The sequence below is a fragment of the Manis pentadactyla genome, chromosome 3, assembly GCF_030020395.1.
Source record: "Manis pentadactyla isolate mManPen7 chromosome 3, mManPen7.hap1, whole genome shotgun sequence".
Classification (NCBI taxonomy): Eukaryota; Metazoa; Chordata; class Mammalia; order Pholidota; family Manidae; genus Manis; species Manis pentadactyla.
The window spans coordinates 64,140,936-64,166,311 of record NC_080021.1 but is presented as its reverse complement, the minus strand read 5'-3'; the positions used below and the strand labels follow the sequence as shown (position 1 = coordinate 64,166,311).

The 25,376-nt window shown below is 38.2% G+C and overlaps 2 protein-coding genes across 4 annotated transcripts in view; both read right to left on the bottom strand.

Annotated features, from left to right (window-relative positions):
* C3H8orf89 (chromosome 3 C8orf89 homolog) overlaps positions 1-16,877 on the bottom strand; it is a 47,259-nt gene extending 30,382 nt beyond the window's left edge. The window contains exons 1-5 of one of the 3 annotated variants that reach the window (XM_057497977.1): positions 16,675-16,873; positions 16,335-16,516; positions 4,918-4,936; positions 4,102-4,184; positions 1,053-1,219 (exon numbers count right to left, since the gene is read on the bottom strand). In XM_057497977.1, the coding sequence (XP_057353960.1) occupies positions 1,053-1,179 (127 nt within the window). In that variant the 5' untranslated portion in view covers positions 1,180-1,219; positions 4,102-4,184; positions 4,918-4,936; positions 16,335-16,516; positions 16,675-16,873. Of the gene's footprint in view, positions 1-1,052; positions 1,220-4,101; positions 4,198-4,917; positions 4,937-16,334; positions 16,517-16,674 lie in introns of all 3 variants that reach the window. The other 2 variants (XM_057497978.1, XM_036886273.2) reach the window with 2 other exon arrangements.
* Positions 16,878-21,776: 4,899 nt separating this feature from the next.
* On the bottom strand, positions 21,777-24,948 carry RPL7 (ribosomal protein L7). Its single transcript, XM_036886210.2, has 7 exons — positions 24,849-24,948; positions 23,970-24,078; positions 23,522-23,688; positions 22,877-23,014; positions 22,612-22,721; positions 22,105-22,314; positions 21,777-21,837 (listed from the first exon to the last, which is right to left on the bottom strand). The coding sequence occupies exons 1-6, from the start codon at positions 24,893-24,895 to the stop codon at positions 22,106-22,108; spliced, it is 780 nt and encodes a 259-aa protein (XP_036742105.1). The 5' UTR covers positions 24,896-24,948; the 3' UTR covers positions 21,777-21,837; position 22,105.
* Positions 24,949-25,376: the final 428 nt, after the last annotated feature.

Below are 25,376 nucleotides of genomic sequence, written 5' to 3'. Positions count from 1 at the left end.
GCTACACTGAAGCATCAAGATTGTTTCTTCTACTGACCCCACACATCTTTAGACAAAGAGATTGCCAAATTATTAAAAAAACAGAAACAAAAAAACTTCAAAACAAAGGCAGTCAATAGAAAAGGCAGATTAAGAGATTAAAGGTTTGGATGATCCTTAAACTAAGCATAGAGAATTGTTTTTTAAGCTTTCTCTAACTAAGCAAGTCTAGGACAGCAAGAAAAATAGTATTTAATGAGACTGGAGTTAAACGCTCAATGTGATTTTGTAACCTTTGATTTTTCCTCTTTTGGAAGAAAGACTTGCCTCTTGTAAAAACCATTTCTCTAAAAACAGATTTTATTTTCAGCAATTAGATTTGTGGATAGGAGGGCAGGTAAACTGACATCTTCTATGTACCTTTAATGGAATCTAGTGAAAAAGTTGAAAAAATACAGCACCACACTCACAATAAGGAGTGATGAAATGGTTGGACAGTGTGAATTTTGCTATTTTCAAGAATTTTATCTCCACTAAAAAAGCTGAAGGCAGAATTTAGGAAAAACAAGAAATACAATTATAATTTGAAATTAAAGGAGGAAAGCTTTTCATACACTCTTATACAAGATGAAATTCTCAAATTAGTCTTTACTGACCAACTATAGGATATAAGATACTTTACATATAACTCTCTAAAAAATAGTTTTGGTTAGAATTATTACTACAAAAAGATGCTGTTAAAACTTTGGTTTCCTTAAAACATAAAAACCAACTTAGGGCATTAAAAATAAACACTATTTGCTTATGTAGTATGATCCAACAGAGACAGTATTGCATTGATACCAAGAGAACTAATTCTTTAAAATTTGTTCCTATCACGAGTAAGAGAATAATTACATTAAGTAGATTAATTTTCATTTGCTTCCACTTTTCTTTTTCATAAGTCTAAGATAAAATCCTTACAAAAATGTTACAGGAATTATAAATGTCTCTTGACTATTTAAAAAAACACATGTAAATTCAAGGTATTATTTCTATATTTTTTGAGCAAATAAAAGTAAAAATGAAGTTACCTTTCTTCATCTTTTGTGTTTCTAAAACAGCTTTCCTCCAACTACTCTCAGAAAGAAAACACCTGTCAAGGGAATTTCTGGCAACATTAGAAGCCTCAAATTTGATTTCAGGAGATAGCACTGGCATTTTTTCTTCTTCTTTCAACAGTGCTGATGAAAGTGAGATGCTGCTCCAGATTCAGGATAGAAAATAGAAAAGAAAAAAAGTATTTAAGAGATAAAAATTTTTTTCTAATTTATTTTCCATCATACAGATTAAATACTAGTAAACCTAAATGAAAAGTTTATCAATCATGATGTAAATACAAATTTGGAGGAGTTTTAAAGCAAGAGGCCTTAATAGCTAGAATATGTAGGAAGAGTTTTTTTCTTTTAAATATTTTAATGAATTCTTTCAAAATTACAGATCACAGGTATTTGGCTATATAAGAAAATGTAAAGTCCAACAGCAAGTTATCACGCATAAAACAATAAAATGCTTAGGATTCTTTCAAAAATATTACCATCATACAGCATGACCAAGGAGGGTCTCTGGGACACAGGGATGGTTCAACATACAAAAATTAAATGAAGGATTGAAAGATCACATGATCATCTCAATATATGCAAAAAAGGCATTTATAAAATTCAACATCCTTTCATAAAAAAAACTTTTAAAAACTTGGAATAGGAAGAAATTCTCTCAACATAATAAAGGCTATATATATGAAAAGCCCACAGCTAACATCATACGCAATGGTGAAAAGCTGAAAGCTTTTTCTCTAAGATCAAGAACAAGGTAAGGATATCCACTCCTCATTTCTATTTAACATAGTACTAGAAGCCATAGCCACAGCAATTAGGAAAGAAAAGGCATCCACATTGAAAAGGAAGAAATATATATATGAAACCCTAAAGACCCCACCAAAAAATGTTAAAATAAGGAAATTCAGTAAAGTTGCATAATACAAAATCAACAAACAAAAATCTCTCTCATTTCTATACCCTAACAACAAACTATCTGAAAAGGAAATTGGGAAAACAATCCAATTTATGGTAACATCAAAAAGAATAAAATATTTAGGAATAAACTTAACTAAGGAGTGAAAGACTTGTATGCTAAAAAAAATATAAGCACTGAAAACAGAAATTAAGGAAGAGATTAACAGTGGAAAGACAGCCCATGTTAACAGATTTGAAAACGTCATTTTGTCAAAATATCCATACTATCCTAAGTGATCTACAGACTCAATGCAATCCTTATCAAAACCCCAATGCCATTTTTACAGATATAGTAAAAACCATTCAAAAATTCTTTTGGAACCTCCAAAATTCATATGGAACCACCCAGAGAGCCAAAACAATTTTTTCATCTATTGAGAAAGAAGATGAAAGCTGGAGGCATCAAACTTTCTAATTTCAAAATATATAACAAAGCTAAAATAATTAAAACAATATGACACTGGCAAAAGACAGACATATAGGCCAATAGAACAAAATAGAGAGTTCAGAGATAAATCCACATATCTAGAGTCAACTGATCTTTGACAAAGATGTCAAGAATATACACTAGAGACAGATAGTCTCTTCAATAAACAGTGCTGGGAAAACTGGACATCCATATGCAAAAGAATGAACTGAACCCTTATCTTACACCATACACAAATACCAACTCAAAATGGATTGAAGACTTAAACCTAAGACCTGAAACTGACACCCCTAGACAAAAACATAGGGGGAAAGCTTTATGACATTGGTCTTACAATGGTTTTATGGATATGACACCAAAGCACAGGAAAGGAAAGCAAAAATAGGCAAGTGAGACCTATATCAAACTAAAGTGCCTCTGCATAGCAAATGAAACAATCAAAGAAGTAAAAAGGATACCTACAGAAAGAGAAAAAATATTTGTAAATATTTGATATATATTTGATAAGGGGCTACTATCCAAAATATAAAAAGAACACCTACAACTGCATAGCAAAAAAATAAATAAATAAATAAATAAAATCTGATACTCCAATTAAAAAATGGGTTAAGGACTTGAATAGTCATTTCTCTAAAGAAACATACAAATGGCCAACAGTATTGAAAAGATCCTCAAAATCACATTAATTATCAGGGAAATGCAAATCAAAACCACACTGAGATATTATCTCACACATTTTAGGATGGTTAATATAAAAAACAGAAAACAAAAAGGTAAGTGCTGGTGACGGTATAGAGAAATTGGAACCCTTGTATGGTATTTGTGGAAATTCAGAATGGTGTAGCCACAGTGGAAAATAGTATGAAGACTGTTCAAAAAGTTAAAAATAGAACTATCATGTGATCCAGAAATCCCACTTCTGGGTATTTATTCAAAAGAATTGAAATCAGAATCTCAAAGAGATACTAACATTCCCATGTTCACTGTGGCACTATTCACAACGGTCAAAATGTAGAAACAACATAAATGTCCGACAGCAGATGAATGGATAAAGAAATTTTGGTATAGATATACAATGGAATATTGTTCAGCTACAAAAAAAGAAGGAAATCCTGAAATATGCAACAACATGGATGAACCTTGTGGGTATTATATTAAATGAAATAAGCTAGTCACAGGACAAATACTAGAATTCTACTTACAGGAAGTATCTAACAGTCAATGCATAGAAGCATTGAATAGTGTTTGTCGGGGGATAGGGGAGAAGGAAATGGGGATTTGCTAATTAGCTTCCCTAATGTCCCCAGTCTGGGTTAGGTGTCCCTCCTGGATGCAGTCTAGCACCCTGTACTGAATTCCCTTTATAGAACTTAACTGCACTGTATTACCTGTTTCCTTTCTGTGTTTCCTTTACTGGACTCTTAAACTCCTCAAGAGCAGAGACTGGTTTTGTTTTGTCATGTTTCTCCAGTGCCTTGTGAGATTCTTGGCATAGAATCAACCATCAGTTAATATTTTTTGTGAGTGAATGAGCACAGCTGAATCTGGATAACTAGAATTCTTTTGCTCTGAAGACTGCTGAAAATGAATATAAAATGCCCAGCAAGGAACACAGAATAATGGGCACTCAATTTGATTTACCTGGGGTGGCTGTCGTTCTCCTGAGAGTACGGGCTGCGTCTTGCTCTGGGTTGTTCTCTCTTCAGAGTTTAGTAATGCCTTACCTGTAGTAGACACCTAATATGTATGATTGAATTGAATACATAGTAAATAAGCAAGATACATGACTGATTATTCTTCTGTGCCCATAGGTTAGAATAAAAGTAATGGCTATTATGAAAACATGTTTAATTTTCACAGATCATAGAAATCATCTTTTTATCAGGCCTAAAAAGGGATGGTTAAAAAAAAAAAACACATAGAAAGAGATAATAAATAGAATAAAGTACATATGTTGTAGGGCAGGCCAAAAAGAACTCAATTAAAACAAATGCTTTCTCAAATTAACAGTAACTAGAGACTCAGGATTGAGATAAAATAATTGTTTAAAACTAATAGCTGTAAAATAACTAAAATTTTCAGGGCATACCAAAATAAGTGCATATTTAAACATTTTTTACATGAAAATATAATGGAACAATTTAAAAGTTTTTTATTTTATTGTGGCAGAAACACTTAACATGAAGTTTACCTACTTAATAGATTTTAAAGTACAATATGGTATCTACAGGTACAATGTTGAAGAGTAGATCTCTAGAATTTACTAATCTTACATAACTATTGTTAAGTATTTTTAAATTAAGATTACCTTTTTATCACCTAGTTTACAACTAGAAGGAAATGTTAATTAAATGTTTTGTTTACTATTCATCCATCCATTCATTCACTTAATAAAAATGTCTTGATGACAATCATATGTGAGGCACTAAGGATCTAAGGGTGCATGTTGCCACATACCATGTCTGTTGTCCTGAAGCTTAGTTGGGGAGACAGATATAAAGGAAGCAAATAAATGAACAAAGTTTATTTCAGATAAAACACAATGAAAGTAAAGCCAATCCTCATTTGAGATAGCTAGGTTCTTTTAAGTTGTGAACACTGAATTGGTGAATACTGAACTAATGTTCTTAGGGAAAATATAAAATTAGGTTCCTATGAGAATCGGGGCACAACGTTTTTGTTAACTGATCAATACATATTCTTGTTTTCAGTGTGTTTTTGTTTAAAGACCCTTTATTTAATATATATTGTTGATTCATTAACATTGACCTCACGGCCAACAGCACTGTAACTCATGCCTGAAGAAAGCTTATCTTACATATTTTCTCCAGAAGACACTGCACAGTCTTCTTGCTCTTCAGAACATTAGACAGGAGTTTAGCACTACACTTACAGTTAAATTACCAAAAAAAGAAAAGCACAAACATGAAAAACATGGCACTAAAGAGATGGTGAAAAGGACATTTGCTTACAATATAAGACCTCAAACAAGAAGGCAAAGCATCCTCTTGTTTGACCTGAGCTGGAAACTCTGTGTCAGGCAACTCAAATTTTCCTTTCTGCACATGTCTGCAAATAACCTAGAATGTACCATAAGTATTGATTTCAGGGTTCCAAAAAATTTTAATGATAGGCAAATTAGCAAATACAGAATCCATGAGAAATGAGGATTGACTGTAATTTCCCATGGCAATGTGCCAAGGGGCAGGAAAGATTTCAGATTGAGTAGTTAAGAAGGCCCCCTTAGGTAACGTAGAATCTTGAACAAAGAAAGATCTGAATGGACCAGAAGTGGCCAGAGATATCTGAGGAAAATGTAAGGAGGGAGAGCATTCTTCACAAAGAGAACAGTGAGGGGAAAGGCCCCAAAGCCAGAATGAGGTTAGCATGTTCCAAAGCAGAAAAACATCTGTGTATTAACATCTATGCCATCCAATAGAATAGCCACTAGACATATATGACTACTGGCCACTTGAAATGTGGCTATAGTCAGAACTGAGATGTGCTGTAAGTGTAAAATACACATCAGGTTTCAAAGACTTTGTGTAGAAAAAAAGAATGTGAGATAGCTAATTAATAAGCTTTATATTGATTTTATATTGAAATGACATTTTGAATATGTTGAATTAATAATAAAATACATTATTTAAATTTCACTTGTCTATTTTTACCTTTTTAATGAGGCCTCTAGAAAATTTTAAATTATATATGTGGCTTACAAACATGGGGAGGGAAGTAAGGTTGGAAAGATAGCAGGTATCCCAATACATTAGGGCTTTATAAACCATAATAAAGAGTTTGGATTTTATTCTAAGTACATTGAAAATCTATTGAAAAATTCTGAGTAGGAAAGAAACATATTAGAGTTGGGTAAAAAATGAATCTCAAATAAAAAGGTGCACACAGAACACTGTGGAAATACAAAGAGAGTAGTTAATTCCCAGGAAAAACTTTGAGGAGATGACCGTTAAGCTAAATCCAGATCAGGGAGAGTGGGTCAGGCCACTCTGCAGAGTGTCATTGCTGGGCAGTGACAGAAGGATCGAATGAACTGCTCTATTCAAGGAACACAAGTAGTTAAGTATGACTAACGTGACAATCTTTTACATGATATTTTTCAAGGAATCCTAAATCTGTATCTTCAGGTCTCTCTTCTGAGCAATAGCCATATATACACATCTGCTTATTCGACAGCTTTTCTTGGAAAGCTCATTTACCTATCAAAGTCTGTTTCCTTCAGTATTCCCTAAGACAGTACATGTCATTGCCATCTCCAATCATATACGGTAGAAACCTGGTAGCCAACACTAACAACCTCTCTTTTCTCCAAAATGTAGTCGTTTAACAAGGCCTATTGATCTTACTGCCAAAGTATCTCCTAATCTGTCCACTTCTCTGCATCTCCACCCTAGTTCAAACTATCCTCATCTCCTGCCCTGGATTAGTGCATTAGGTTTTTAACTGCTCTCCTTATATCTACTCAAATTCTCCCAGCCTAAAATCTGAATTTCAAAATCCTAATGAAGGTACCTTAACTGTTTTATTTTTTTAATGATTCTTTCCTCTTCTCATATCTCCATTCACCTGGAGAACAGAAAGTACATAGAGGAAGGGGGAAGCAGAAGAGCTAACACCTTTCAGCTCAGTTAGTATTACTATAGAGTTGGCAAGCAGCCTTTTGGGCTTTTTGACAGATGCACAGACATGCTGCCTGGTTCCTCACATAATTCTAAGATGGAAGCAACCCATGAAGATCTTCTTCCTTAGGATACCTTGCTCAAAGTTCTTACACGCTCAACTGGGGAGTCACTGAAACATAGAAAAAGAGAGCCAGAATACTAGAGTTTTTACTCCAGTTCTTGGACCCTTTGCTCTGGTAAGAGAATCGATCTTCTGCTTGAGTCATCACCAGTGGGTATTCTATCTAATTTGAGACTCCCAGATATGCACTCCAGGACCTACAGATGTTCTTATTTGATAATTTGGACAATATTCACTATGTTTAAAATGTTACATGGAACATTTTAAACTGATGTTATTCTCAGCAATCACTTTAGGCAGTTTATGGAGGTGAATTTATGGAAATATATATTACATTTGGTTCTAATGAATACTGATAACATCTAACTTTAAGAAGTTCACACATGATGAAACATATGTAAGAAATTCCAACACTCCTGAACCAGTGAAGCCATTAAAGCTCCCCCACCCTTCTACCTTACCTCTTCTCCTTAATCCATTCTCCATGCAATAGTCTCTTTGTGGAAATAAGAGTAAAGTAAATCAACAAAGTAAATCTCATTATGTCACCTAGCTGCTCAAACTTTCAATAGCTTTCCATTGTTTTGGGTCAAAAGACAAAAATCCTTAATGTCATACAAGATAGTGGCCAGTTTGGCTTCCACGTTTCTATCTTCTTCTCATTCTAGTCTCCTGGCCACAGTAGCCTTCTTTATTTTCATGTGAGACTTGGGAGGTAGGGCAAGCTCTTTTCAACCTCAGGGCCTTTGGACATATAAAACTTCATTTATCCTGTGTCTAATTAAATCGTCCTTTAAATATCCACTCAAATGATACTTGCCTAGGGAATCCTTTCCTAATCCCCCAAAACAAATCAAGGCTTTCTGTTATTTGTTAATAGCAACCTGTCATTTCCTTCATAGCATTAATCAGTTCATAATCGTCTATTTATATGTGATTATTTAATATCTGTCTCTGAAACTGGTGTTTGAATCGAACTCCAAAATCTATTTTGCTAACTCTAGTTTTCATACAGAACCCTCCAAGAACTGTTCCCATCTTATCTCTGTAATCTTATCACTGGACAGTTCCCCCTCCCCCATATTCCAATTCAGGAGTCAGCGAACTATGGTCCCCAGGTCAAATCCAGCCCGCCATCTGTTTTTAGTAAATAAATTTGCTTTGGAACACAGAAACAAATGCCCATTTGTTTACATATTTTCTATAGTTTCCTTTGGCCACAAGAACAGAGTTGAGTAGTTACAACAGAAACTGTATGGCTCACAAAGCCTAAAATACTTACTAATTTTACCAAAGTTTGCCAGCCCCTGCTCTAATTTGTTCAACAATGACCGATTGTGTACTTCTTAGGTGTTATTCTAGTTTAAATTCTCAAATTTAAAATACATATGTAATAGGAATTCAACTTACTTTCCCAAGCATCATATCTTGAAGTTCATCCACCCTATTTTGGAGACAACAGCTATAAATAGTGGAAGTTGTTGAAGGATTAGACCTAAGGGTTAAACATATTGTTCTAACTTTAACAATATTGGAAAAGAGAACAGGGCAAGGAAGCCAACAGGGAGACTACTGTAATCATCTAGGTGAAGGGTAGTGAAGCCCTAAGCCAAGGAAAAAAGCAGATTGAAAGACAAGGTAGAGGTTAATGAGGTAGCATCTAGAGGACCTGGGAACTCAGCGTGACTGGTATTGCTCCCAATGCTAGGAAGAGGGAATGAGCAACCAGTTTGAGTGAGAAGAGAGATTCAGCTGTGAATAAAATGAATTCAAAGTTCCAGTGTGACATTCACAGAAGCAGATGTCCAGAGGTGGGAGTGGGTTTAGCCAAGCGATACCTATTTGGTAGTCATCAGCATAGTTAAAACCCTGAGAATACACAGGCCATCTAGGGTGAGTGGAGTGTACAGGTGAAGAGTGGAGAGTAAGAGCAAGTCCAAGGGCACCAATATTTGAGGGATAGGCAGAGAATACGTTGGCTACATAAAAGACTGAAGAGGAATGTTGTTTTCATGCCTCCTAATGCATCATTCTGCAGCCTGTGGACCAAGGAGTTATTTCGACTTTTGAATCCTATTATTTAAGAAATACATTTGTAAGGCTATGGCTGCCATAGATAGTGATTCCTCTAATGGATCTGGACAAAGTCTATTTAAAGTCTTCTGGAAAGGGTTCGCCATTCTAAATGCCATTAAGAGCATTCATGATTCATGGGAGGAGGTCAAAATATCAACATTAACAGAAATTGGGAAATTGATTCCAACCCTCACAAATGACTTTGAAGGGTTTAAGACTTCCATGGAGGAAGTCACTGCAGATGTGGTAGAAATAGCAAGAGAACTAGAATTACAGGTGGTCCCTGAAGATGTAACTGAATTGATAAAACTAGAATGGATGGAGTTGCTTCTTATGCATGAGTAAAAAAAGTGGTTTCTTGAAGGAAGCTACTCCTGGTAAAGATGCTCTTAAGACTGTTAAAACGGCAACAAAGGATTTAGAACATTACATAAATTTGATAAAGCAGTGGCAGAGCTGGAAAGGATTGACTCCAATTTTGAAAGTAGTTCTACTGTGGCTAAAGTGCTGTCAAACAGCATCACACACTACAAAGAAATCATTCATGAAAGAAGAGTCGATTGATGTGGCAAAGTATGTGTTGGAGACAATTTAAAAAATTTTTTTTAAAAACAATGCCACTTACACAAGCAGACATAAAAATTATTCTCTCTCTCAAAACCAATTTCTAAATTACAAAAAAAAGAGGGTAAGAAAGTGTTGTCTTAAGAAATTGCCACAGCCACCCCAACCTTCAATAACTATTACCCTGGTCAGCAGCCAACAGCATTAAGACCCACCACCAACAAACAGATTACAGCTCTCTGAGAGCTCAGATGATGATTAGCATTTTTTAGCAATAGAGTATTTTTTAATTAAGGTATGTACTTTTTTGGGGACCTATTGCTATTGCACACTTAATAGACAACAGTATAGTATAAACATACTTTTATATGCACTGGAAACAAAAAAATGCATTTGGTTTGCTTTATTGAGATAATCACTTTATTGCAATGGTCTGGAACCAAATCCACAATCTCACCAAGGTATGCCTGTATTATGATACTTTAAAAAAACATCTCACCGATCATCTTGGGAAGGTAATAAAGAATCAACCTGATTTGAAACTTGTATATATAAGGAAACAATCAAGCATTGATAAGAATGAATCCAAGTGGATGATGATAGGGAAGAATCTCCGGTAATAAATGAAGGAATGATAGCTTTAAAAAACCACACCATTTTGCAAATCTTAATTAATTAATTAATTAATCCTGGCAGTTATGCTGGTTAATTTTATGTCAACACGGTTTGGCTGTGGTACCCAGTTATTCAATTTAAACACCTATCTAGGTGTTGCTGTGAAGGTATTTTGTAGATGCAGTGAACATCTATAATCAGTTGATTTTAAACAAAGGAGATTACCCTAAAAAATCTGGGTGGACTTTATCTTAAGGCCTAATCAGACCTTAAGAACAAAACTGAGTTTTCAGGAGGAAAGAAATTCTACCTCAAGACTACAGCATCAACTCCTGACTGAGAGTTTCCGGCCTGCTGGCCTACTGTTCAAATTAACAACTGAATAAGTTAACTCCTTGGGATAAATCTCTTTACATATACACATATATACACAGATTCATATATATGCATACACACACATACTGGTTCTGTTTCTTTGGAGAACCCTCATGCAGCAATCCTCATCAAATGGCAGCTCTGATCATAAAAGGAGATGCAACACAATCTACCTCCTGATGGAGCAACACCTATTAAGTGTTCTTGCCAAAAACAAAACAAACCTGACTCTGATCAAGACTTTAGATCTAACTGCGAATTTAGAGGAAATACAGGTGACAAAGGAATATACTAAATGACATCACAAGGATGTGATAGGCAAAATCAGATTGTGGAGTTTGACCCAGGACAATTAATTAGGTTCTTTCAATAAATTGTTAGGTTCCTCCAACTGTACTCAGGTACTGCTTTCTGCCTCCTTCAGTGATGAAACATCAACAACCCAGCTCATTAAGGGGATCACATGACACAATCACTCAAATAAGAATCTTCAGACTGCAGTAAAGTATCTTTATACACAGAAACAAATGACAGCTGCTGTTATTATTATATGACCAAGATTATTATTATAGGCCAAGAATGAACTAATAGCTGGGGTGGGGGAGGTACAGCTTGACTCAATGTCTCTTCTTTTCCTTTCATGGTGAATATGTAACTCTAGACCTCTCCTGTTCTTTTCCATACATCCTGTTCTTGTCTTATGGTTCCCATGCCTTCATCTCCTTTAATACTATAAATTTAAGTATGTTGCCATGATGTTCATTACTTTTGGTTTGTGGTACAGATCTTCCATTTGCTGCCTGTGCCAAGTCTCTGTCTTTGTGGTTAATTTCCTTATACAATTTGTAATCTTTGACTGTGAGCTCATCTTTAGAGAGATTGCTATCTACAGGAGTTCTGTGTCTACAGAACTGTTCCTGAGCTAGGAAATTTTGCTATGCAGAGGCTTTCCATTCTTCTCTGTCTGGCCCTGGGTTTCACAGGTGCCAGCCCAGTCAATATGTCAACTTCTTGGATGGTGGCTCTTGAAGAATGTAGCAATATGAATTCCGACCCCAGACTTGAGCTGTGCAGGGTATGAAGCTCTAATGTCTAGCAGCTGACTCTCCTCCTGCCATAGTTCAAGTGGATCGCTGGTTTCCTCACAACCTCCTCAGGCCAATGGGGGTTATTTTTCTAGTTATCATGTCAGTGTCAAGGCACTTGTGGCGGGATGTACTTTTCAAAGAAGGATGCACTAATACATATCCATTCCCACATGTTCTTCCTACAATGTGATGCTGACACTCCTCCTTCACAAGGTCAATCAATAAAATGTAAAAGTGACAATGCGTTATTTCCAAGTCTAGATCATAAAAGGTGACACTGAACTTTGAAACCCAGCCCCCTTCTGTGAGGAAGTCAGGTGACAGGAAGAGTCCATAGCTGGCATCAACCACCAGACATGGGAGCAAATAAGCCTGCAGGTGATTGCAACCCTAAGCCTTCCATTCATCTATCTGAGGTCCCAAACATCACAAAACAGAGCCAAGCTGTCCCTGCTATGCACTATCTGAATTCCTGACCCACGGAATTCATGAGCACAATAAATGGCTGTTTTCCACAGCTAAGTTTTGGAGAAATTTGCAACACAGTCATAGGAACTGGAACAGTAATCCTTTGTGACTTCGAGCTTTCAGCAGATGTTCAACAGTGGCTTCCTATGTGAACATTTCTTCATTTCTGGCACCTGGGGACTTCTTCTTGGTTCCTAGCTCAGTTACACATCCATAATTATTAGACTATATTTTACCCAGCATTTGAAATATACTGAAGCAGAATGGAGTTCCTTCCATGTCAACTTACTCTGCCACACTGCCCAGAAGTTCCCAGAGTAACTTTTCAAATGATGTCATTAAAAATTTGAAGAATTTAATTTCTTTTATATGTAAAGATGCTTAAAACTCAAAAAGAAAATGAACCATACAGGGTATATTAAAAAATATAATTCATTACATAAAAAGTACAAATAAAAGTTCATTCTCACAAGTACTCAAATAAAAGCAAAATAATATAATGAGCTATGACTTTCACCAGTCAAAATGGCAAGGATTTTTTTTTAATACTAGGAAGTGTAAGATGGGATTCAAGAAATGGCACTCATAAGGTTTCAGTATACATATCATTCTATTTCCAGACAGCATTCGTGCATAAATACGTCCTCATAATTTTAGATACTTTTGACCCAGCAATTCCACTACCAGGAAATTATCCTAAAGTAATAACCATTGATAAATACAAATATTTATCTTCAAGATGTCAAATCCTAGTATGTTTATGATATGATAGAAAAGACAAAACATCAAACACCAGATGGTAAGATTTTCTTTATTTTTAGCTTTGTTTAAACCAAAATAATTATCATGTGAACATACAGACAACTTGTAGACTCATTGAAAAAGCTAATTATTTATCCACAATGCCAGTCATTATGTTAGGAGCTGAAATGCAAAAATGCTTAAATTGTAAAAGCATACAGTCTATTAGAGGGAATGGAGTAAATTACAATTCATTATGGTAAATATTAATTATAAAGCTGTGTTTAAATTCTGCAGTAAAACAGAGCCTTTGCTAATGTAACCAGATTGGGGAAGTAATAGCATTTTGCTTTTGATTTTGAGAAAGGGATGCTCAAACTGAGTCCCACAAGCTTGGTAAGTAGAAATTACACATGTCAGAGGGAGCTGCATGTCTACTAAAATTCTTGCTCCTTCAAAAAATAGGTTTGTTCCTAGGAAATGGGTACCTCCCTATGATTGGAATATGAGTGAATGCAATGTGTAATACTTTCTACAGAAGGTTTTAAGAAGCAGGTCTGCTTTCTCCACACTTTCTCCTTCCCCTTGTGCTCGCAGTAGTTACATCACTAAAGTTCTAATGGATGGCAGGGCCTGATCCTACAACCAAATGGAAGAAAGCAGCCTCATAACCAGAACACCTGCTTTGGAATTGTTAGTGAGCAAGAAATAAAACTTCTGTATGTTAAGTCACTAAAATGTTGAGGTCTGTTTGTCATTATAGATAGCAATAGACAAATACATGTAATTTTTTATTCCCAAGTATGTATATATTAGCTCACTTACTCAAATATACTCACTGAGTATGTACTATGTGCAAGTCAATGTGCCATGTGCATGACAGATAGAAAGATGAATTAAGTAGAGATTCTGCCTTCTCAGAATTTCTGGTCCAAAAGAAAAACAGTACCACTCATACAACCATAAGAAAAAGAGTGACATTAAAGTCTTAGGGGAGATATATATTAGAGGAGTTAAAAGGAGAGAGAGCTATTACTTTTACATGGAGGTTCAAAAGAGACTTGAAGGATACATTTAAATAGAATTTAAACAGGCAGAAAAGTGGGTAAAGGCATTCCACAAAAATATGTAGATGTGAAAGAAGCCATGGAGAATGGGGAGAGAGGTTCAGACAAGGGCACTGTGAGAAATAATGAAATGACAGATTGGGGCAAGGTCACAGACAAATTTGAATGCTGGCCAAAGTGGTTTATAGTGTCTTCTTTGAGCAATGGGAAGACACTGACGGTTTTTGAACAAAGGTGTGGCAGATTACAGCTAGGCTTTAGGAAGGTTAATCTGGCAGAAACTGGAGCCAAGTTAAGAAGCTATTATAATAGTCTTGAGTGCTTAAGTTAGAGTAGCAGCAGTGAGAATGCAAGATTGACAACTGAAGGAATTTAGGAGGTTCAGCAAGAAAAATGAATCAAAGGTCCCTGAGGTTGTGAACTAGGGTGACAGAGAATTATGGAACCATGAATTAAATTCAAAGCAAAAGTGTTAATCTGGGGTTAGAGGGCATAAAGGAGCTTAGTTTTCAATAAAATGAGTATAGAACATCCAGGTGGAGATATATAACCTGGATCTAAATTGTAGGAATTAAGAACTATAGGTTTGGTTGGGAGATGCAAGTTTTAAGAGTTATCTATTTCCTGATGAGAATTAAGGCCAGAGACTAGATTAAAGTAGCCAAAGGAGATTTGAGAGAGAAGAAAGCCAGGTTCCCTTAAAAGGTAGGGAAGTGATTAGAGAGGCGGGTGATCCAAAGGAACCAGAATCATAGAAAGCATTGGAACATGTCCTATTCTACAGGAGTTAGGAGAGGAAGGAACTACTAATACTGTGACACCAAATACACAATCTCATTTACTCCTCAAACAACCCAGTGAAACAATTCCCAGTTACTAACCAAGAACTCACACCTGACAAAGAATACAAGCATTAGAGTACATGAACCTGGATTCTAATACGGGCTGCCCTTCAAGAGCTGCATAACCATAGGGTCATGAGATTAATAGTGCCTCTGACTCTCATAGAGTTAGTGAGGGTAACATTTTGAAATGCATGTAAAGTGTTTAGGACAGTGCTGGACATGTAATACTCAATAAGCGGAAGATACTGGGTTTTTTTTTTCAATAATAATAAACACAGGTTGTTTTCAACACAGCCTATTGATGGGAATGTAAATCAGTAAAGACTTTTTGGAAGGCAAGGTTCTACCAAAATTTTTGACATACATACATACATACATCTGACAGAGCAATTCTGCTTCAAGAAATTCATTTTATAGAACTGTTTCTAAATGTAGGAGTGTTTGTTGTTTCTTCATTTGTAATAAGGAAAAACTGGAACCTATCTTAATGAGGAATGGTTACATTAATCGTGATACATCTATACTATGATTATAAATCTCTATGATACATCTCTGAAATACCCAATGCAGACCTAGATATAAAAGGTATTTGCTATACCTTCATAAATGAAAGACAATTAAGACCCCTTATATGATTCCACTGATGATCAAAAAAAAAGTTAAAGAAAATGGAGGAATAAACATTAAATTAAGAAGTGTTCAAAAGTAAAGAACGGAAAAGGAAGTAGAGGGCTTTCACCTTTGACTCTATATACTTCTGTGCTGTTTGAATGAGAAGTATAATTTCAAAAATATAAGAACTTAAGGCAATGTCGAAAGAATTTTGAGGAAATGACGTAATTGGATATTTAAACTCATCATAAGCAAGTAGATTAAAAAGCCAATAAAGATGAAGAGCAAGGATTCTTGTGTTTTTGAGGACAATACCCTGAAAACGGTTGTAAAACTGCATTTGTTTAGGGAGAGGCTCCACAGTTTTCACGTCTATGACCCCAAAATGTTGTAGGAGTAAATGGTACTAGCATAAAAAAACACTACCAGCATTACTCAAATCTTTTCTAGTATTTTTAACCCTCATGAAACACAAATTATAGGAAAATCAGAAATGGTACAAAGCAAAGTTGGCAATGAACACGGGACCAGTGTGATCTAATTAAAAGTCAGGGACCCAAGTCCTAGTCCACAAGTGTGGGAGAAAGGGAGACACAGTGGTAGTCAAAGAAGAGAGTAACACATACTCCCTCCTCTTCAGTTTAAGTCCTGGGTGGACGAACATGTTAAGGATGAGTCCACTTGAGGGATGGATGTGTGCGTGCCTGTACCAGGGGAGGAGCGCGGAGATACAGATCTGGCAGGCAGGCCGTCTTCCCCGGGTTTCACTCCCACCTCTCTCGTTCCCCCGACCCTGCCCGGCAGCCTTGGTCAGGTCCTCGGCCCCGGCCTTCCGACAAGTTCCCTTTAAAGTGCGTCAAGAGCATCCTTAGAGTGGCTCACATGCCTCACTAGGCTAGTTGCCTTCCTTGGGAGGAGGCCGCACCTCCCTCTCGACCCTGACCCGGCAAGGCCCCTGGCCCTCCCGGGCCCCCCGCTCCTTGGTCGACCGCCCGCACTCACTGTCCCCGCAACTCCACCGAGGACGGGAGGGGCTTCTGGGCGCGCCTGGCCCGTGGCGGCTGCGGCGTCCCGGTCTGAGGCTCGGGCAGAGGGGTCAGCGGGAGCAGCGGACAGCGGGTGAGCAGGTGGCGGCTGGGAGCCGAGCTGAGGCCCCCGCCCAGCATGGCCCTGTCGCGAGATTGGCCGCGGCGGCGGGGCGGGGCAGCCGGCCGCGTGCTCGCACGGGCGCCTCTGCCGTGGCGAACACGCTCAGCGTCCGGCATCCCGGCAACCCTCGGGAGCGCGGCGCGCCCGCCGTTCAGCCCCGCCAAGCCGGGCGAGCCGCTCCGTCGGCTGCAGCCCCGCCCTCCCGACGCGCGCCTGTTGGTAGGCGCCCGCAGCTTCCGGCCTGCCTTCCGGGAGGGAGCCGGCCAGGTCCCGCGAAGAGATTCATAAGCTAGGATGCGCGCCAGGAGGATGCCTGGGCGACTGGGAGGCCGCCGGCTTTGGGATCACTGCAACAGGCAGGGGCGATGGGCGGAAGGAGCTGAAACAAGGCGGCGTGAACAGAGGTCCGGGATACAAGATCGGTGGGGCACGAAAAGTTGCGCCACGCACTACAGGATGGTTAGTGGGCACTTGGACAAGGTTGATGATGTTCAGTTCTCTGGGCTGCATTTTTTAAGATTCAAACTAACCAGTCTCTCCCAAGTACTGATGAGTCTGGAACTTTCAAAGAGCCCAGCAATACTTTTTTGAGTAGCCCAGTCGCGGGTCTATCAGTCATCCCCATATTCTCTCACCTTGCACACCCGAATTCCGTATTCCATGCCTCCTTTGTCTAGGTTCTTAAGTGAAAGTTAGGTGTCCCTTCCGCTAGCTAGAAAGCCTAGAAACCGACTTGCACAGTAGGACCTTACCATCTATACTTATGCCAAACTGTCTTCTATACCCTCTGCCTTCATTTCTTGACCTCCACACTATTGCTTCAACTTTAGCCCTGGTAATACAGGGATTCAGATCCCACAGAACTCCTGAAACTGCCCTCAAGCGCACGTTTGGTTTTCATTAAGCTTGATACTAACATTTTCCTAGATCCTCTGGTTAAGAAAACCAGCTCAAATTAGACCTGGAACCTAATGCTAGCCCCACCACTTAGTTATGTATTTCTTGGGGAGGGGAGTTAATCCCTCATCTGAAAAATGAAGATAGTGGTATAGTTAATAGAATAAGTTTGTATTATTAAATACCACACTGAGAACTAAAGTCTGGGGCCCATCCCAAAACCAATTAAGAACTCAGTTCTGGGGTTACACTCAAAGTGGAGAACCACTGACCTAATATTACATGGACTTACGTATATACTAGCACTCAATATGCAATCAAATGTTTATTAAATGGTCTTCTGTATTTCTCTCACATCTTCTTGGCTACCACAGCCACCACTGACATCTTCCCAACTCCAGGCCTCAGTCCCTGCTGTTTTATCACCAGGTGTCCAAATTCTACCTCCTTTGAGAAACTTCCTGATCCTCACAGCAGGAACTGTCTCCTCCCATATTCCCCTAACATGTTCTATTTTCACATACTACTCTCTTCACAAGGGAACTTAATCTTAGTCCTCCAGATAATATATATATATCCATAAACCCACATTGCAGCCTCCCACTCCTATCACCATTCTCCATCCAAACACCCAAGGATTACAATGTGCCATCAACCAGAGATTAAGAGTTTTAAATGGCTACTGCTAAGAGACCAGACTCACTCCATCAAAAAGAGCAGCATCAGCAATGTACGAGGCGTTGTTTTAATTGCTAGAAAATACTAAAACTCAAACTTGATAGTGGTTTGAGTACATATATTCAAACCCTGAGGAATGGCTGGGAAAAGCAACAGATCAGTGTATGTAAAAAGCATTTCAGGTAGTTAAGAGATGCCATGAAAAACGGCTATATGAAAAGAGATGTCAGAGAAGACCTTTTTACAGATTGAAAATGAAGCCAAGTACACAGACCTGAGGGCTGAGTGTTCCAGACACAAGATTTTAAGTGCTAAGACCCTGCATTTCATTATAAGCTTGTATTTTTAAGAAAATACAGTTACATGCGAGTCAGAAAACCAAATGGCCCTCCCCAGTTATTTCCCTAGCTCTATTCCTGGAAACTGTATGTTACCTGGTGTAGAAACTTTGCAGATGTATTTAAGTTAAGGAATTTGAAATGGGGAATTATCCTGGATTATTGGGTGCCCCAATGTCTTTACAGGAGGGAAGCAGACAGACTGGAGCCAGGGAGAGATGATGGGAGGATGGAAGCTGAGCTGCATTTTGAAGATGGAAGAAGGCGCCACAAACTACGAAATGCCAGTGGCTTCTAGAAACTGGAAAAAGGCATAAGGCTTCTACCCTTGAGCTCTCAGAAGAGCAAGTCGACTGACACCTTGATTTAGCCCAGTGAGACTGATTTGAGTCTGACCTCCAAAACTGCTAATACAAAAAAATCTGGCCACTGCAACATGGATGGATCAAAGGGTACTATACTAAGTGAAGTAAGCCAAGACAGACAAAAACAAACACCGCGTAATTCCACTTTTATGTGGAATCTAAAAACAAAATATAAATACACTCAGACAAGAGAACAAACTGGTGATTGCCACAGGAAAGGCGGTGGAAGGGTATGGGAAAAATAGATAAAGGGGATAGATACACAAATTTCCAATTATAAATTAATCATGAGGATGAGAATATAGCAAGGGAATATAGTCAATATTGTATGACAAGACAGTAAGTACACCACTCATAATTGTCAAGTCACTCTGTTGTACACCTGAAACCAGTATGTGTATCAACAATACTTCAGCTGAAAAAAAAAGTCTTTAGGTTTGTGGTAATTTTTTATAGCAGCAGTAGGAAACAAATACTAGGAGCCTACTGTGTTTTATGTCAGGTAAAAAAGACCAGCCTTAAAAAATTTACCCAAGAAAAGGGAGGCACATTTACAAGCAATGTTTTGGCTGGTCTGGTACTAAATCTGTTAACGGAAAACAGTGGAGGCAGAAAGTCACCAGTCTTCCCCTGGAGCTGTCCCCAAAGACACACCAAGAGGCTGTCACATCCTAGACATGCCTGTACCACTTAGTTCACGGTATCTGTGTTATGTCTATCTTGCCCATTAGACTGACACATGAAAGCTGAGGTTATTTTCATTTGTCTGCCTCTGCTAAGTGCTCAAGTTACCATACATAGTAAACAGTAATTACTTAGCACTTTGAGCAAGGCACTGTTCTAGGCATTTTATATGACCTGAGACATTTAATCATAAAATCATATGAAATCAAGTACAACTACTTTCCCCATTTTAAGGAAACAGATTCAGCCCAAGGCAGTAAGTGTAGGCAGGATATGAACTCAAGCAGTTTGGCTCCAGAGCCAGCTCTCTTAATCCAGCCTACAAAGGAACCATCGAAGATAAGGAATACTAGGTAACACCAGCTAAAAGCTAGTAAATACAACAGACAACCAAGCTTTTAGAAGACTGGGACAGCTAGAAGACCTAATAGAGCTGGAACTTTGAAAGATACAAAAGGAAATGTATTGTGGGAGGTTCTGTAGAAGTAGAGCCTACTGAGTAGGCCCAGACTTTCAGGAAGGTTTGTTAGCCTTCTAATGGAAGGTCTGCTGTGGGTGAAACTCTTTCAGGAGAGGTGAGTTTTCTAAATTAAAAAAAGGTGTTAATGTGCATTTCCATAGGTTCTAACAGTCCACAAAATACTTTTATACCAATTTTAGTCCTCACAATCCTATGAAAGCAAATGAACATTCCACTACTCCCTAGGAAACTAATAGCTGGAATTGTCACCTGACAGCACTTTTTTCTACTTATCCCCTCTCTGAAATTGCTTAATTCTGAAGCAAACTGCTTTAGATTTCTCGAGGGCAATCCTAAGTGTAATTCCTCCCATACATTTTCCCACCCTCTCTGGTCCCAGGTCCCACAGTAACTTATATGGAGAGTTCGATTTCCAAGACTGAAAAACGGTCTTCTGCAAGGTGTACGAACAGCCAATACACCTTGCCTGTTTGTTTATCCTAGGCATTCCTACACAATCCTTCACCAGCTAAAAAGGCTTTTGCTACTCTGGGTGATGATTGTTAATGTGTATGGTTCTTAACAAATAACCATTCAATGTCCATAAGAAGGGAGACTGGGTGTTTGAAGAAAGGGACTACATGGGAACCCTGTACTTTCTACTCAACTCTATGAGCTCTTTTAAATTACTAGAGTCTTCTTAATTTCTCTCTGGGATTCGTTGAACCTGAACACACTAATCCAGAAAAATAGCTTCAAAACCAAAGAATTTCAAGAAATTCTTAAACATACTTGTGCTGCAACTTACAAGTAAGTGGTAATGACTCTGGTGCAAGTGTCAAAAGAATCAACAAGTCACCTGTTTCATACTGGGTCACACCTTGGCATATTCAATGAGAACTACAAAAGTTTTTATTTAATAATTGCCACTTCATGTTACACCAAACACTTAAAACGTTTCAGTTCACTAGTTGACCTAAGTTTTTGTCACTCTAGTTTCAATGAGTGCTTATTTAGGCACTCCAAAATAACACACATCCATAAGCACAAATGTCATTATCTTCTTTCACAATATACAAAGTAATGGATTATTAAAATTTCACCTTAATATGACAGAAGATGTAAAACAAGATGTAAAAAAAGGCATGTAAAAGGAAAACAACACATTTATATGGTACTTTATTGGCAAGCTAAAGCCTGATAAAATGGAATCTCAGGAACAGAATTTATTTTTATTTATAAATTCAACTTTTATTACCTTGCCTATAAATCATTCACAAAAGCCTATGAAATAGGCTTTCTTAGAACAGACCCATTTTGGCTAACTCAATGGCACAATATTAAGATTTCTTTTTGTACAGTGAAGTATTTAATAAGCCCAACCAATGTCTTCCACTGATACAAACTGGACCCTAGTTTTGCATGCAACAGGCCAATGATTTGGCTTAACTTTATCACACACCAAGATTTGCCACAATAATTACCGGACAGCAGAGGCCAGCTAACAAAAAAAGTCACCAAGACAACAATACATTTCAATTTGAAAGCACTCACTGTTTATTAACTGACCAGATTACAAAAATATGGTAGATACCTGAAAGAAAAAAAATAAGCCTGTTAAAGAAACCAGCTTAATAGCTAAGAATTCAAATTTTAAGGAAGCTATCGATTTTCATTTTTAAGTAGAAACAAAACACAAGCCTTTTCTTTCCTCCATAAATATACTCAAAAGAAAGGAATAACCAAACCAATTATACATATAATAGTTTATCTTATCAATATTTACTAGAAAAAGTATTTTAGATTACCACCACTTTTATTATAGTATTTAGTAAATTTTTCCCAGGACATAGCCACTCACCTTAATTCATCCTTCTAATAAGCCTGTTGATCTGGTCTTCCCTGTTGCCAGCATCTCCACCCTCTACAAAATGGGTGGTCTTTTTCTTCATTCCACCTCGTGGAGAAGATAACTTGAAGGGCCACAGGAAGTTGTTTGCTTCTTTGAAACGTTTTCCAACAGTATAGATCTCATGAATCAGATCCTCCATGCAGATAATGCCATATTTACCTGAACATTTTAAGACCATTTAAGGTTATTAAAATTGTTAATGGTTTTTTAAGATTAAATTTTAAGGCTTTCAAAAAGCACTAACAGGTTAATCAAGAATAAAGCAACCAAGAAGAAAATACATGGCTGTATTTTACAAAAGTTCAAGAAAGCCAATGAAATCAAACCCTTACAATTTCTAGAGACTTAAGTATTGTAGGGAATATGGGAGAGTTCATGACAGTGAGAAATGCTGGGCCACAAGATGCCAGAAAATATCAACTTTGTCTAACTTTTCCCTAAACAGGCAGAACCTACCAAGAGATCGAGCAATCAATGTGTTATCTGTCAGAGCAATTCGTTTCTTGTTGATTTTGCCATAACCACGCTTATAGATGAGTTCATTTACTGACTTTAGGTTTGGGTACCTGAAATATGAAAAAATACAAAAAACCTATTAAAATAAAGTTAAATCAAAAACCTTTTCTTGACTGAACAGGTTATCACTGTCAAAACTCCTAAAGTTCATCTTGTTGATGTAGCCACTTTACCAAACAGAAACCAAAGGAAAAGACAGACTTACCCCCATGCAATGTATGGTTCCACAATCCTCAGCATGTTAATGGAAGCCTTGTTGAGCTTAACAAAGGTGCCATTGAAGATCTGGCGAAGGCGAAGAAGTTGCAACACCTTTCGAACCTTTGGGCTCACGCCATTGATACTGCAATGAAAAAAGACCAGAAACTGAATTTGGGTTTCATCAGAAATTTTATTAATAAAGGACAGAAAAACACAAGTCCTACCTAAAGAGACAGAATTCCTCTGTCAGAAAGACCACTGGCATTTTTCCTTTAGTCAGCTGTTCTGCCACTCCTCCCAACTTGCCCCGTCCCAAACTAAACTGGTGTTTAGACACATAACTGATATTTAAAAGTTCCCCTGGCCCTTTTACCCCTTCCTAGTTTTGTACACCTCTTATTACAGGCACTTATAAGCCTATTTAACGACTTTTGAAGTTAATCTCAAGGACACCAAACTCAAGTCCTCAGTTAAAAAACAGATAAGGGTTTTGGGCACAGGACTAGCAACTAAACCATGAAAATAACTCCCCCTTGTTCTAGTTACTCCCAAAACATTTTTATTCCAATGTTTCAGAACCAAAGCCTCCAGAAGTTGGGACTGCATAGCTTTCCCTTTAAAGCTAGAATGCAGTATAAACTGAACTTACCCTCTGATTCTGATGACAAATGCCAATTTGGGTTCTGCAGGTACATAGAAGTTGCCAGCTTTTCTTGCCATCCTAGCCATTCGAATCTCAGTTCTGTACATCTGCCTATATTCCTTGTGATAGTGCTTAGCTTTTTCATAGATAAGCTTCCTTCTTGCCTTTCGAAGCTGAAAAATCATTATTGGTTATCCATCTGATTTTTACCTCCAAAACACAATTAGCATTAAACAGCTCTTTCAAAGAAAAAACTTTCCCTTGAACCTTTTCTCGCCCCAGTATGCATTAACATTCTATGAGCTAAACAGCTACCTTTATTTCAGAATGCCATTTTAAGGAGCTAAGCCAAACTCTCTGGTACAACATAAACATGTCTCGCTAATAAAGAACAAACTTTTCAATCCCAACTGCAAAGCCTCTTCTTATATTAAGTGCCAAAAAGTTTACTTACCATCTTTTGTGCAAACTTCTTTCTCAGGCGCTTGATCTTCAACTCTGCGAAATTCCTTCGCTTTTTCTTCAGGGTTTCTGGCACAGCAGGAACCTTTTTTTTCTTCTCCCTGGCAACAGCAAACAAAACGGTATTAATATAAGTTCCCAGCGCTTCATTACTCCCATTCTACACTAAGCACACTTTGTCGTTTTACAGAACTATGTCATTAGCTCTCAACACCTATCTTTTGCTACTCTAACATATTTTAGTGCCTAAGATACAGATTCTAGGAAATTTCTATGACAATAATCTTCACCTTTAAAATGGGCTACTTTAATTAAACGTCCATCACAAAGACAACAATAAATTCACCTAATCCACGAACTGTCCGGGCCTCCCACAACAAAAATATCTACAGCAAAAATTAGCAAAACGTACAAACTGATGGACCGTCACAAGACCCTTGATCCCTAGACTCTCAAGGAGTCTAAGAGGGCTCAGGATTGTCATTTTAAAAAACCAAAACCCCCAACTACTACCCTGGTTCGAGTCTCAACCTACACAGGCCGAAAAGCAAAGCATGACAGCAGGGCCAGCTGAGCCACGGACCAGTTGAGGACGAATCCAATTCAGAGGCTCTGTTCCTCCACAAAATAACGGAGGGCTGGACAACCCACCGATTCCGGACATACTCAATTCCCACACCTTGTTCCCGGTATCGCCAAAACCTCCGCCCCAAGGCCGCCTGCATCCCAGCTTAGCCTGAAGCCACCACTAACGTCACACACACATAATTGGGAAGAGGTGCAGCTACAGCTGGAGCGGAGAAAAACGAGACAAAAGATCTCTGATTTCATGGATGGATTAGGATTCTCGAGAAAACGAAGTTCCACTTACTTTACAGCCTCCATGGCTCCAGCCGGAAAAAGAGAACGTTTGCGCATGCGCAGTGCTCACTTAAAGACGACGAGCGTGAAGCCCCATGACTCATGGGCGTCCCTGGATAAGCCAGAAAAGAACTCAGAACTGAGAACTCGCCTTGCATAAGCAAAATTAAGAACTTCCTGATTCAGTCTCTTACGATCAGTTTCCGGATAAATTTGTATGGAAAAATGCATGCACTGATTAGACTCTTTAGTCATTATGACAAGACCACAGTGCTAATACTTTGATCGCTCGGGGTCCTAGTATCTAGGCAGCGTTGGCAAGGTACGGCTCAAATTCCACCCAGCAATGCACGCAAACGAGACGCTGCACGGGTGTGAACTACAAGTCCCGGCATGCAGCTCTTCCACTGCCAGCCCAGCGGGAGGGCAATGCCTGACCGGGACCGTAGACAACCACCACGGAGATTATTCCAGCCAGGAAAAATGAGCGTCTTCTGGCCCACGTTACAAAGGGCTAGCTGCGATTCTAAGTCGCTCC